The 15,163-nt window shown below is 53.6% G+C and overlaps 1 protein-coding gene across 2 annotated transcripts in view; it reads right to left on the bottom strand.

The window, feature by feature from the left end:
- Positions 1-4,767: 4,767 nt before the first annotated feature.
- The window catches only part of WSCD1 (WSC domain containing 1), a 31,839-nt gene continuing 21,443 nt past the window's right edge, over positions 4,768-15,163 (bottom strand). For both annotated transcript variants that reach the window (XM_058676204.1, XM_058676203.1), the window contains exons 6-9: positions 8,630-8,774; positions 7,826-7,990; positions 6,171-6,371; positions 4,768-5,285 (exon numbers count right to left, since the gene is read on the bottom strand). In XM_058676204.1, coding sequence (XP_058532187.1) covers positions 4,933-5,285; positions 6,171-6,371; positions 7,826-7,990; positions 8,630-8,774 — 864 coding nt within the window. In that variant the 3' untranslated portion in view covers positions 4,768-4,932. The remainder of the gene's footprint in view (positions 5,286-6,170; positions 6,372-7,825; positions 7,991-8,629; positions 8,775-15,163) is intronic.

Here is a 15,163-nt window from a genome sequence, read left to right as displayed (position 1 = left end):
ACATTTCTGAAGACTACACATATGCGTGGATTTCAAAACTTTTTTTTTCCACACCCACATAAACTTATCTTCCAGTTTCATTTTCTACAAACTGTTTGAAGCGCCTTCCCACAGGTGATTCTGCTCAGGTATCGATTCAGCTCAGTATCTCGTGGTATAAATGGGTAGCTGAGGTCAGCTGATTAAGACTCTGCCTGTAATGCTGCCTCCTGTACCAGAATACTGTTTGGAGCCCTGGTTGCACAGCTTCCAATCCAGATCCCTGATAATTCATCTCAGAAAAGCAGAAGATAGCTCAAAAGTTTGGATCCCTGCCATTCATGTGGGAGACCCAAATGGAGTTCCTGGCTCCTGATTTTGGACTGGCTCAACCCTGACTACTGTGGCTCTTTGGAAAGTACACTAACAGGTAGAAGCCATGTTCGTTGCTTCATCCGCCATCACCCAGCACCCCTGCCTCTCCCTCTCTGTCAATCTTCCTTTCAAATAAATGAAACAGATCTTTTTAAAAGATCTGGCTAAAGACTGGGGCAAGTATCTGTGTTTCTCACTAGGCCTCTGTTGTTCAGGGCTTCCTCCCAGACACATAACTCAGGGTGTCACCCACCTTCCAGCATGGGGAAGGATTAGTCACCATCTTGATATGCCAGCTCTGACTGTGGGAAGGAGTGCTGACCATGTGAACTGATGTCCAATCCTAGAGCACCAGGCCCTGGCTACTCGTGTGGGTGGCTGGTGTGTGACCCAGGCTGTCTGTAGCAATGGGAGTGCTCCTTACCATGCACTGAGCAAAACCTACCTCCGTGACTTAGCACAGCTTCCTGGAGAATATTCCACAACCAGCTCCAGTCCCAGCATCTGTGAATAGTGCCCACCCAGTCTTCCACTTTGCGCCATTGGGTTTCAGGGTTCATCTTCAGCAGCCACAGCACTGAGAACAAAGCCCAGGGCCTTGCCAGCCAAGCTCTCTGTGCAGTGCTCTGGGAGTGGAGTGTCCATCACAGAAACCCACTGGAGCCCTAAAGAGAACCTATTGCTCATGTGATAGAAAAGGTCCAGGGAGAGGGACACTGAGGGTCTCAATCCTCTCTGTCTCTCTCCCGTTCAGAGCGAACCCTCGCATGATCCCCCGAGGGCCACCGCCAAGGCTCAGAAGTACCTGTGCACACTGTTGCGGCCAGTAAGGGCAGGAAAAGCATTTCTGTCCCACATTCCCAGAGCACACCCTAGAACTCCCTGTGGTGCACCCCTTTGCCTCTCAGGATCATACCTAATGTAACCACAATGGCCTTCAGGATACAGCCTGGCCAGCTCCAGCCAGGTCAAGGGTCTCTCCACGCAGGTGGCAGACATTGACTCTGCCAGACCCTGTGACCCTTTGAGCAGAAATGCGGGACTGCCAGGAAGGAATCAGCTCCCAGACCTTGGGCAGGCAACCACCGCCCTGCATGCCCCTGGTCTGGTGGAACCCACAGCCAGAGATGGAAAAGGTCAGGTCCAGGGGGCACGGCAGCAGAAGTGGGAGCACAGCCCAGCCTGTCCATTCAGAAGACGCTGTCATTTCCATTACATTTTACTCCCGGGACTCGGGAGCAGTGGTCAGAATGAGGTCAGCCCTACCAACTCCTCCCTAAGCCTCAAAGGATCATGTGGGAGGCATCAGGTTCAAAATACTTCCAATGAGGTGCCAGGTCAGAAGTAAACAAACCCATTTCCTACAGGGAAGGACCTCAGCACATCCTTTCCTCCCGTAAGAACCAAGTGCTCTGAAGGGGAGGGGGGGGTGGCTGCACACTGATGTGCAAGCATGATCGCATATTCATGCACTCCAATGCTAACTTTAGCTGTGAAAGGCTTCGTACTAAGATGCTCATGTAATTAAGCAGTTTTCTTCCCAGGGTTTGGAAGCCCATCTATTCTTTTCTCTCATTTACACATCACTGGGATTATCAAGATGTGTTTTAGTTTTTAAAAATGATATATTTTGGTTTTTCCAAATTGATCCACAATGGGAGATGAAATGCAGGCACAATGCATGTTGCAACACGGGTCTGCACAACTCCTCTGCTAGGGAGAGTTGGAAGCCACAGGCAGGCTGAGTTTCTGTTCTAGATTTATTGGTTCCTGACACATTTGCCACATTGTTGCCCTGCCTACAGGCCAGCCCTTCCTCCTTGGCTCTTCCTTACTGAGGAGCTGGAAGTTGCTGATGTGGCCTAACTTGGAGAGAAACAGACAAATGTTCCCTAAAGGACAGATGGATCCCTGATGAGACTGCCTACAGAGGCAGGCCTGGGCAAAGGCTACTGAGGACCAGCAGTGATCACAGGGCCACTGCACCTCCTGGCTCATCCAAGGAGCACCTGCCAGTGTCAGGCGCCTTGCTATGTGGAGTAATCCAACCCAATGGAGCCAGAACCCATCATCCTGCCCACCTGTGCTCCCAGGTAAGCTCTACATGAAACTACAAAGGCTGTGTGAGCAGTCCACATGGAAACCAAGGTGGTCTCAGGGCACCTGGAGGTACTGAATGTGCTCATACCACCACAAGGAGTAACTTGGAGCTGCTGTTCCCCCCAGACTCTGGGAGGTGGGGAAGGAAGCTCATCGGTGGGGTGGGGTTCCAGGCAGGCCTATTCGCATAGTGTCTGGTCTCCTGCCCTGAGGATTGTCCTGTGGCCCCAGAGCCTGGGGGCCCAACTTGGGGGCGTGGCTTTTCTATTCTCCAGCTGCTTCATGGTCACACCTGTTGCCTTCCTGTCAAGATGCTAGGTTTGCTTGCCCTGGCCTTCCAAGGCAGCATGGACACTACCAGATGGGTCCGTTGGCCCCTGTGGCTCGAAACAAATGACCTCAGGAGCTTTCCCTGGCTGACTGCTGGTGGAATGCTGCAGGGTGGGGGGAGTGGGAAGCAGGAAGAGCCTGACTTCAGGGTGGGTTTAAGGGGAACCCAGCAAGGGCTGGAGGCCATGAGTGACACAGATGCCAAGCCTACTGCACAGCTGGGAGGCCTCCCCAGAGGCAGCTGGCTTGGGCCCTTTAGCTCGTCCCTTTGTCCCTTTGCTCGCTTGGAGGTTGCCATGTCTGGGCCAGAGTACAGATACAGGGCCCTCCGGTACCCAAGTCTTCCAAACCCCTTCCTGTGTTTTCTCCTTCTGGTGCAGCTTGGCTGTGCTGAGGGAGCCTTCCTGATGGCTGTCCCAGGACAAGACCAAAGGGCCCAGCCAGGATTACCCCAGGCCCGGAGGAGCCCAGAAGGGTTCCACCTGACCCCTAAGGCCTTTCTGCACCTTGGCTGCTGCAAGCTCATTCCAGGCTTGTACCTTGGCTGCCACCTATGCTGGGCTCCCCTGGTTCCTGAAACCTCATTTCTGAGCATGGGTCAAGCAGAGGCTGACCCAGGAAGGGCCTGAGCATTGGCTCCTCTCCTCACCCCACAACAGCAAGACACATCTGGGGGAGAGGGCAGAGCATGGAGTCACTGGTAGGACAGAGTCCCTTTCCCTGTCCTCACCTCCCCGGTCCCAGAAACACTGTTCCACCCTCAAACTATCACCTGAGACAAGCACTCCCCTGGGCCTCTGTACACGCTGTCCCCTCTGCCTTGGCCACCAGCCTCCTCTCCTTCGATTCCTTAGGATCATGGCAGAGCCACTATGACACGTCTGGAGACCCCAGGCTGGTGGCTTGCAGGAGAGGAGGGGAGGGGGCCTTGTCCAGCTTCTTCCTTCCCACCAGCCTTGGGCCGGGCCGTCCATGACCAGCTGGGGAGACGGAGGAACACGTGGGAACAATGTGAGACTGCAGACAGGGAGAAAAGCAACAGGAAGTGGCATGGGAGTGAGAAGAGAAAGGGGATGAGGCAGAAACAGGGGCTACACCCCAGGGTCGCCTGGAGGAGCCACTGACACACCTCTTCCTCCTGCCCCCTGCACAGTAGGGGGCAGATGCAACAGGTCTCAGGGATCTCCGAGGCATGACCATTGGGGTCAGGGCATGGCCACTGTGGTCAGGACACACCCACTGGGGTCAGGGCATGCCAATTAGGGTCAGGGTATGCCCACTGGGGTCAAGGCATGCCCACTGGCAGTCTCCTGCAGCTTCCTCTGGGCCCCTACTTGCTGGCCTATGGGTCCTTGGGTGTCAGGCTCCTCACAAAGCCTGGCCTCACCCTCATCTCTGCTTCCACGCATGGCAGAACCCCTGGATAGTGGGAAGAGGAAGCCAGGCCAGGCAGCCCACCCTGAGGAGCACATAAGATGGAAGCAGTGGGGAAACGGTAGGAGGCTGATCCTGGGGTCTTCAAGGGGTAGAGAGAGGTCTCCCCACCCCCTATTTCCTGTGCCACCAGCTCAACCACAGAGGAGAGAGAGGCAGGGCTGCAGGGTATGTGGTACCTGGCTGCAAGGCACACACATTTATGGGACACTGGACACACGGTCAGGGTTGCCCCCACCCCCGCTGCCCAGAGCATGGATGCCACCCAGCCCAGCATCTGCCCAACTGAAGCCCCGGATGGACAAGTCAATGCCAAGGCTGCGCACAGGACATTCCAACTGTGGAGGGCACAAGACAGCACCCTGTGGAGCACTCAGATATCTCCAAGGGTCTGGGTCTCTGGCTGGGCTTACAAGGCTGGGAGTGTCTGGCACACCCTATGCAGTGGCTTGGGTGTGCCAAGACAGGCACATGAGCATGGAGTGGCATCTTGGGGTGTCTGCAAACGTATGCGTATCTGGCTAGGCCTGTGTGTCCATCTGTGTCCAGCTCTGCCTGTGTGCGTGGCCCCCCTGCTGACCGTACACCTGTGCCATCTGCCCTCGCATGAGCCGTCCCATGTCCCAGGAAGGCTGCAGGCCCAGGTACCCGCAGTTACATGGCCTGCAGCGTGCAGGTGTCTCTCAGCAGGATGGGCGGTGTGGGTCGGGCCTATCATCTGGGCACGTACTCCCTGGGCAGCCCCGCCCAGTTGTGATCACGCAGGGCCTTGTCCACTGTCCGGATGTAGCCGTTGATCAGGTCCTTCATCTCGGGGGTGAAGGGCTCAGGGTCATGCGGACGCCGGCCACGGCGCCGGAAACTGCCCTCCTTGTTGTTCTCCACACAGAGCAGGCGCTCCTCGCTCACGGACACGTTGAGGAAGGCCACCATCTCCCGCAGCGTGGGTACCAGGCTGCGGCGCAGCTCCTCATAGTGCACCACCAGCAGCCGCTTCCCATACTTGAGCCAGTCCAGCACATGCGAGGACCACCACGATGCGTAGCTGTTCACGAAGTCTGGCCACTCTGGGTCAGAGGAGAGAAAGGGCACAGGCCGGTCAGGGGGCCCTTCCTGTCCGTGGCCAGCCTCTGGGAGGAGGGCGTGTCCTACCTTGGCATACCTGAGTTCAAGGCTGGTTCCACTTTCGATTTTAATTTCCTGCGAATGCATGCCCTGAGAGGCAGCAGGGCATAATGTAAGTGCTTGGAAGTGCTAAGTACTCAGAATAAGTGTTGGGCTCCTGGCTGCAGCCTGGCTCAGACCTGGCTGTTTGTTGTTGGCATTTGGAAAGTGAACCAGTAGATGGAAGATCGCTGTCTCTCCCTCTCATATAAAATGAAAATAAATGGATTTTAACCAACACCCAGTCTCTGGTGTTCCGTTACAGCACCCAAGGTTACACATGGGACTTGAATCTCAGCACTGCCACCTGCACCTCCTGGGGCACTGCTGAAAGGTGGGGCTGGCGGTGATGCCCTCCTGGGACCCCGTGAGGAGTGGTGGGTGTTAGCCTGGGGGGGAATGAGACACTGCACTCTGGTCCCACCCTGGGCATACGGGTTAGCGTCTCACTTGTTCCTCAGGCCTCACCACATGCACATGATGGCCTCGCTGTACCAGGGAGGAATCTGGGTCCTGGAGATAATGTGCAGTCCAGGCCTGCCTGCATCCTACACAGAGCTCTGCTCCCTGCCCTGTGTGAACCCCTGGGCACAAGCAGGGGTAGGAAACAGGGTATAGATGACCCAACTCCCCTACAGCAGTGGCCTGGAGGAGGACTGTGAGCAGGCTGTGCGAACGGGGAACAGCCATGCTCAGCTCAGGCACAGCAGCCTCCCAAGTCCCTACAAGGACCATGTGCTCCTATTCTAGCACCATGCCTGCACCGACCAGCCCCAACCCCTGCTTACCTTTGCTCTTCCAGTTGCGGTCAGGTGCGTAGCCCAGGTGTCCAGCACACTTCCTGTTGAACTCGGCCACCAGGGACCTGTATGGGTTCCGGATAAGCAGGATGGCGGAGTCAAACATTTCAATCTCCCTCTTGCCGCTCTCATGCGTCTTCACGCAGATAGTGCGCCGGCTCCGCCAGTGGTCCTTCTCGCCCTTGAACCCTGCTCCAGACAGACAAGAGAGCCAGTGTGGAGGAAGCAGTGATGAGGCTGATGGGAAGGCTGGTGCCAAGGGTAAGAGGGTTACTGTGGATGCAAGATTGGAGTGGCCCTGGTGGGAGTGACTCTGCTCTGGGGCAAGTGAGGACAGGAAGTGACAGAGAGCTGGAGACGGTGTCTACAGGGGAGATGAGAGCAGGGCCTCGGCAGACCTCCATGGCTCAGCAGCCCATGCTATTTGGGCAGACAGACGCTGGAGAGGCATACGTTCCCTTGGGAGATGTTCATGTGGGTGATATCCTGTGAACCATAGCTGCAGGTGCAGCTAGAGGAAGAGCCTGAGACCTAGAAAGGCTGTGGGTTTGCCCAGGGTCACAGAGCCCTGAGTGCACCATCCACGCTTTGAGGCCTGTGGCTGCATCTGAGCAATCTGATAAGGTTCCAAGACACACTGGGGTGCCCTAAAGCAGCGCTGCAGTGATGTCACCCCAGCCTTCAGGGCTGGCTGTGGATACTCACTGGGTCACTCAGTCCTATATGGACAAAACCCAGGGGCCTGCACAAGGTAGCCAAGCAGGCAACAGCAGCCTGGGCACAGAGGGTGGCGGGACAAGGGACAGCACCACAGGTCATTAAGTCACTTCCTACCTCAATCAAGACCCTCAAGGCAGTCGGGGGTGGGTGGGTAAGGGGTGAGTTACTTAGCTAGCTTCTTCCCATCCAGACCAAGCTAGCCATTGGCTGTTCCTGGAGCTGCTGCCACGCTCAGGGAGCACCTCTTTGTTTAGGATGTCACCAACGCCCTCACCTCTTCCTAAAACAAACTCCCATTGGGAGATGGAGAGCACACCTTGTACCTGACAATCTATTCAGCCAAATTCGGGTGCCGCTTGACACATGCAAATCTGTTTGTTCTTCACAAGCACCAGGCTGGAGCCATTGACATTAATATACTCAGAAGCAAGTCTCTTATTTCCACATGGGGATGAAAAAAAAAATCACAAAACTCTTTGGGATTTGGGGAACTATTTATTTTTAATTACAGCTTGAGATCTCCTTAGTTTCAAACAAGCCTGAGCAAATTAAGTTGGCTTCACCTTAATTACTAAGACCCCCCCGCCCAAAATTAAGGTAAATTAAAAAAAAAAACCAAAACATTGCTGGAGGGGGCATTGAGTGGGCAGCCATTTCCTTAGAAATCAGTACAGGCACTCCCAGTGTGGGCCCAGGCCTGGCTGCACCAGCATTCTTTGGTGGCAGTGTGTCGGAAATGCAAATTCCCAGCCCCCACCTGGGATTAATGCAATTTGAGCCTGGGGGAGCAGGGGCTGGGGGGGGAGGGGGAGGGAGAGAGGGAGGTGCAGCCCAGGAATCAGCATTCTAACAAGCCCTTCAAGAGGTTCTTTTGCCGCGTTCAAGGAGGAGGTCAGCAGGTAACGGGGCAGCCCAGGACTCACCTTTATTGTAAAGGGCTCCATCGAAGTAGTAGCTCCCCGTGTAGAAGCCGGTGGCATGCTCAATGAGGTGCCGCGCCCACGTGTTCCCAGCCCCGGGGAAGCTTGACAAAGCCACAAACACCTTGGATTTGGTGGGCAGGAATTGCCTGTCTGTGCATCGAGTGTCTGCAAGTCCAGAAGGCATCACAGCGTTAATCATCTTCACTGTCAGATCTCCCCACAGATGAGGCTGGGGCTCCCTGATTCCCATTTAACAAACGGGGGATGTGCTGGACTGAGCACCACTGACCACAGGCCAAGCTGGGCTCATTTCAGGTGGCTAACTCTTTGCATTTCATCTCCTCTTGGGGCTGGAATCCCCAGGAAAGAGGCCCTGAGCACTCAGAACATGTGGGGCCATAGCAGGTGCATGACAGTGAAGGGAACATTCTCCTCTCTCCTGCTCTTTCTCTATCCCTAAGGATACTGGGATAGACCCAGTGCGGTCCCAAGGAGAATTCTAGGGCCTGGAGGTACCTGAGACGCCGCAGCCCCTGGGCTTCCATCCCTCCTCTCCCCATGTTTGTTCTCCCACCAGGTCCTGCCTCTGTCTTCTTCCCATCACCCTGAGAGACGCTGAGGGATGGTCAGGTCTGGCCATGTCCGGCTTTCAGTCTCTGAACAGGGTGGAGCCTCACTCTCCCTGCTAACTCCCCCGGCCTCCAAGATGGCAGGGATCTTCCTGCCCCTGTTTGCATTCAGTCACGGCTGGCATCTTCAAGCCCCTGGATGCCCCTAAAACCCAAGTTCACAGTCAGAGCTCACCTTGCACAGGTGTCTGGTAGACCTCGCAGTACTCTGCCTGCCTCTGTCCACACCGTGAGCTGTCCACTGCCTCTCGCAGGTTGAACTGGGGGGTGGGGTAGGCACAATAGCACTCCGAGCCCCTGAGGATGGCCAAGGGGAACTCCTGCCAGGGAGATAGAGGAAGAGAAACGCTTGAGTGGATGCAAGGGTCCCACTTCCTGGGCGGACCACCAAGGGCGAGGGCCAGGGGAGACTGTTGGCTATGTGGGGACAGCAGGGCTGACGGTCACCCTTCCATCACTAGCTCCCTGTCTAGACTCAGGGGACGTAAAGCCCAGCAGGACACAACCTCAGCCCTCCGTGGGCTCATGGCTGCTTGGTAACAAGTCAGCTGCACCGGTGTGGCAGCAAGCTGGGTGTTGGCAGCCTGAGGATGCGATTATGAATTCCTGTGCTTAAGCTTTCTGAATTTCACCACAGAAGAAATATAACAAAATCTACCTCCCGTGTTTATGATGTGGGCCTGGTACAAGATAGGAGGCTGCGTAAGGTAAAGGAAGGTGCCATCTTCAGCCTCCTCATCCCTTTGGACACCCATTGTGGCTCACTCAAAATCACACCCACTAAGAGCAAGTGTTTGACACATCCCTTGGGACAGCTGCATCCCAGACGGAGAGCCTCGGTGTGAGGCCCAGCCCCGCTTTCCATCCAGCATCCTGCCAATGCACACCCTGGGAGGCAGCGATGATGGCCACTCAATGCAGGAGACCTGGATGGAGCTCCTGGCTCCTGACTCTGGCTTGGCTCAGCCTCGGCTGTTGTGGGCATTTGGAAGGTGAATCTGCAGATGAAGACCTCTATCTGCCTGTCTGCTTCTCCAGGCAAGTGGAAATGACTTGATGATTAAAAAAAGAGAGACTTTTGCTTGATACCAGAAATGTGCCTCTTACATGTACACCTTCTGAGCACCTCCTGTGTGCCAGCACCAAGGAGGATGATTAGTCCCATTTCACCTCCACCCCTCCCTGTATTCCTGTACATGCGCAATGCCAAGCCTCCGGGAGACCAGGAGATGACAAGTAGGCTCCACATGTGTGTGAGGGAGCCAGTGGGTACAGAAACTCACTCCACACTAGGGCATATGCTCCACAAACCTTTTTACTTTTTGCCTACAGGCTAAAAAAAAAAAAAAACTCATACATAAATAAAGGGAAATCAGTCACATTTTGCAAGTGTGGCCTGGAAAAGCTGACTCTAGGTACTCATGTAAAACAGCATTGTCCCAGCCGACAGAGCCCAATGTAGACCCAGAGGGTGACAGAGGGAAATGCTGTTGCCTGCTGCACAGACCCTCAGAGTCCTGCCACTCCTTCACGCACAGGCCGGACCCTCCCCTCAAGGCGCAGCAGCCTCCCTGTGGGCCTCCCCATACAATCTTATCTTGGGAGTCTTGCTCCTGTAGGGAGTGAACCGCAGAGAGTAGCTCCAGCCACAGTCCATGTGCCCAGACCTTCACGCCCTTCTCAACAGGAATCAGGGTCCATGGCTTGACCCTCCATCAGGACAGGGTTGGCTTGGGCATAGCAGGAAGTGCAGCCTGCAGTCACTCCACTCTGTCTCCATCTCCTTTCACAATTTTTTTTTTTCCTGGCACGGGTCTTGGCCTGACAGTTAAGCTAACGCTACGTCTCAGGGCCTGCAGCAAAGTCCCCAGCTTCGTGTCTGACTCCAGCTCCCTACTGATGCACACTCCAGGGAGGCAGCAGTCACGGCTCAAGTGATAAGGTCCCTGTCACCCAGAGGGAAGCTCCTGCTTCTTGCTTCTCACCAGCCCCACTGTTACAGGCATTTGGAGATGAACCAGAGGATGTCAGATTTCTGTCTGTCGGTTTTAAAAATTCAAAAGCAAAACTAAGTTATCCCCACATCAGCTTCTTCAACTCAGGGAGCCACAGAACCAAGAGGTCAGCAGCTCTGGTGTGACAAGGGGACACAGGGTTTTACTTGTGCTCCCCACGCTTCAGTCCAGAGTGGCTATGATGGATGGAACTGCATCCCCTGAGGTCCCATGCTGAAGCTCTCGCCTCAGAACCTCAAACGTGGCCTGCCTCCAAGGAAGGGTCTTCAAAGAGGGATGTAAGGGACAGTGAGGTCACTAGGATGTGTCCTGACCCACCGTGATGAGTGTCCTCCTGAGAAGGGGAATTGTGGCCACAGATGCGAGGTGGCTTCAAGACGCGGAAACAGGGTCATAAAACATGAGTTCATTTTAGGGTAGAAATAGTGCTGAAATCTATGCATAGGAGGAGCCTTCAAAAAGTTCATGAAAAATATATAAAACTCTGCATGAATGTCCAAACTTACTGGCACACACACGCACACACACACACAATTAAAAAATTTTTTTTGGCCTTACTTATTTGAAAGTCAGAGTGACAAGGGAGGAGAGACGGCGAGATCTTTCATCCACTGATTCACTCCTGAAAAGGTTGCAGTAGTTTGGGTTGGGCCAGACCAAAGTCAGGAGGCAGGAATTCCGTCCTGGTCTCCTACATGGGTACAGGGACCCAAGTGCTCGCGCAATCCTCTGCCACTTTCCCAGGTGCATTAGCAGGGAGCTGGATTGGAAATGGAGCAGCGAGGCCTGCCACTGGTGCCCTGATATGGCATGCCAGCGTTGCAGGCTGTGGCTTAAGTGGCTACATGATCGTACCAGCTCCAAGACTTATTTTTAAATTCCACTTTTCCATGAAGTACCCTTGTGTTCTGTATTTCACTGAGTTAGCTACCTTATTGTCTACGTCTGCGCTGGAGAACATGAGCAGGGACTTTTATGTGTTTGTGTTTTGTGTGCTGTTGCATCCTCAGAAACTACTGTGCTATTGAGCAGGTGTCAGGTGCACAATATAAACGCTTGATGGATGGACAAAGGAATGGACAGGGCCTTTCCAAATGCCGTCCCCAGAGCTGCAAGCAGCAGTCTCGGGTATGTTCCTTCTGCTGGCCATAGGGTCACCTCATTTGCACCTTGGGCACGAGGAGGGAAGGGCAGAAAGCCCTATGGCTCAGCGTAAGCCCTCCCCACTGCCAGGACTGCCCCCACTCTGGCCCCTGACCCGGTGGGGCTCTGGGGTCCTGAGCCACCTGTATTGCATTCGCTGGCTCCGTCTCCCCTTCCATGGCTGCAGCTCTGCTGATGCCGCTGCCTCCCCATCCCACATCCTGGGGCTGGTGAACACACTGCCCCCACCCGTGACCCGGGCTCTTTGCTTCCTTGAGTGGATTAAACTGTCAAGTTTGCGGGTGTTTGCCGAGCGACAGGAGAGCTGCAGACAGTAATGTGGTTTTATTTACAACATAACCGCTTCAGCAACATCACTGGATTCTGAAAACACAGAACAATTTCCAGCCCCTGGGGGATTTCTAGGACACTATTTCCATAAAAATTAAATATTGATGAATCTTATCTCTCTGCCAACTTCTCTGCTTCCCTCATCTGCACTCCAAGCTTTAGTAAGATGGAAAGAAAAGCAGAGCAGCAGAGAAAATGAAGTAGAAAGAGCAAGAACACAGATGTGGGATGGGGTCATCCAGACAGAGGAAGGGCTGAGAGAAGGGGCAGCTGTGCCAAAGGCAGGGAGGAGGCACTTCCTCATCCTGGTGCTGCACCTGCAGCCCGAGGCTGGGTGTCAGTGATGGGGGGTTGAGAGGGAGAAGCTGTGCAGGTGGGAGCTGGTCCGGGCTCAGCCTCTGCCCAGGCCTGATGAGTCAGTGGGATTCAGCCTGTAGCCAGGGACAGGCTGTAGGCCCAGGCAGGCCCACGGGGACCTCATCTCTCATGTCTTCATTCTCCCCCAACACCCAAAGCACACAGAGTCACTGTAAGTTCAGAGATCACCACTGAGCCAGACAAACGGAAGCCATTCTTCTGGACTTCAATCCCAAGGAAAACAACACATGAGTGGGAAGATGGATTTCCCATGAAATCTGTAAGCTACCAGCATGGGACCAGTTCTGCCAAGCTCCTGCCTTCACACCAAGGCAGATCTGGACACTCAAGGTAGGAAGAGTAAGGCAGGTGCCCACCTAGGGAACTGCAAAATGAGGTACGAAGGTAAAGACTTCTGCTTCCAAGGGAAACGCTGAGACGAGCAGAACTGTGGCCCAGGACAGTGGTGGTAATGGTGGGGTTTGCAAAGGCAGCTGCTGGGAGGCAAACACAGTGTGGGCCTTATCCCGGGCTGTCTGAGTCTTGCCTTTATCTGCAAAAGGGGCAGATCTTCGTGCTTAAGGCTCTGACACCCACAGGTGTGTGGTTAAGTTGGTTTGGATTGAGTCTTGATTTCTCCATCCTTTGGAGACTGGAATGCTTTCCAGGGCCTTTCACAAAGCGGACACTCAGTAACACGGATGGGCTGAGCCCAGAGGAGGCTAAATGCAGGAGGCTTGCCCCTTCATTGCTTGCCACTTCCGCTTACCCATGTAATGGGCAAACTCATCATTCTCCTGCTATGTCTCTGGCCCAAGGTACCAGAAGGTCTAGCACACACCCTCAATGGACACTGGAAAATCCATCCTGTGGATTCGGAGGAGGGGCAGGCAAGGCTGTTTGAGGGGGAAATGTGAATGTCTCCAGGTCGCTGGGCAATGTTTCCTGGGGCAGATGGCTCTCTGAAATCCTGGGCCCCAGGAAGTTGACCTGTTGAACACACTCTCCCAACTCAGGCCAAACATCCTTCCAACATAGGGTGTCCCAAGGTGGAGTGATGTGAAAACACAAAATCACTGGGGTCCCAGGATTTCCACCAACTAGGGACATAGACCTAGTCCTCATCTGTACTATTTCTCAAACATCCCCTATACTGCCAAGCAGCCAAGGGAAGTGAAATGAGAATGGTCATGACAGTCACCGTATAGAGAGTATTTACTACACAAGAGACACCTGACAGTGTAGCTCAAGAAGTTATCCAATGACATAGTTCACAGAGTCATTGAACCCTCATCACACAACCTAGTGAGACAGTCTGATCTCTACCAATCCCACTCAGCAGGTATGAAAACTCAGACTCAGGATTATATCACCTGTCCAGGATCACAAAATGAAGACGGGGGCTGAGCAGGGAGGGACACGAACCCAGACTGCCACTGAGTCCAAACTTTTTGTCTATCAACCTGAGAATGAGGCTTGGAGACTTGCTCTAAGACTAGGAGACTCATATAAGACGTGTACGTTCTTGGCACCAGTGATTCATATCTGACAATACAGTCCCAGGGGATAATTAAGAAAATGCTCAGGGGTTTAACCTCAAGGATGTCTATGCCAGTGATGCTTATAACAGAAAAAAAAAAAAAGAAAGAAAGAAAAGAAAAGCAAGGAAACAAGAAATGGCTCCTACGCTCATCAGTACAGGACAAAACGTCTTGTAACCATAAAATGGCACAGTGCACAAAAGCAAATGTCCACAATAAACAAGACAGCATGAATAGGATGGAAAGATTCAATGTTTACAAAATGAATTCCATATGCACACACCTAGCACAAAAGCACCAAGTGGAGACATTGTCGCTTGTTTTCTCTGATGTGGTAAGGTGGAAAGAGAAGTTTTTTTATGTCTACATTTCCAAAATTTTCCAGATTTTCTAAGATAGATATGCACCAAACCTTTGTGACAAAGACAACAACAAAAGAAAAAAAAAACATGTGTGCGCACACACACTCAGATCCAATGTTCGACAGGCGTGCTACTGACATCTCCAAGAAACCCAAGCTGGCGCTCTACCATCTGTTGCAAGGACTGCCCAGTACTTTGGCCAAGGGAAAACCCTTCATATCAACACTGACATTCATTTGACCTAGACTCCTACAGAACTTGCCTCTCCACCTGGCCAAGATGTGATTCAGTGGTCCCTGGACCCCGTGGGTCCCCTTAGGATTGACCTTGTCTGTTGGGATCTGTGTAGATTAAGGCAGCTCCCCAGCAGAGCAGCAGGGACCCCCATCTCATAGAGGTTTAGGTCACAGATGCCACAAAATGGCCCAAGAAAAGAACCTCAGAAGAAATGTCCATGGAAGAGAGCCAGGTGATGAACAGTCTGTAGGCAGAACACAGACACCCCAAAGAGACTCAACAAGGGCCAAGAGAAACCGAGACGTTTCTCTTCCTCCTCTAACACTGAGTTCCTGTAGCAGCAGAGCTGCAAGAGGCTGCTGGCAGAACCAAAATCAGACTAGTCCAGGCACAGCATCTGGAGGGTGGGGGACGGGTGGAGGGCCTCGTCCACAAGGAACATACTGGAAGAAGACAGCAGGGGATGTTACTCATCAACCTCATGGCAGGAAGGATGCTACTTTCCACAAACGGTCTTGCCACTTGCGTGCAAGGACCACACTTCAAAACCAATGACCCCAAAACCAAATTAGCAGCAACGCAAGCCTGCAAGCTCCCCTTTGCTGAGGACCATGCTGTAACTCGATGAAGCAGGCGCCAGGATCTGGAAGGCTAGCAGAGGGGAACATTCTTCCTGCCAATACTTTTGTGTGCGGGGAGGCAG

The sequence above is a fragment of the Ochotona princeps genome, chromosome 17 (genome assembly GCF_030435755.1).
Source record: "Ochotona princeps isolate mOchPri1 chromosome 17, mOchPri1.hap1, whole genome shotgun sequence".
NCBI classification, from domain to species: Eukaryota; Metazoa; Chordata; class Mammalia; order Lagomorpha; family Ochotonidae; genus Ochotona; species Ochotona princeps.
This window is presented reverse-complemented; position numbering and strand designations above follow the sequence as displayed.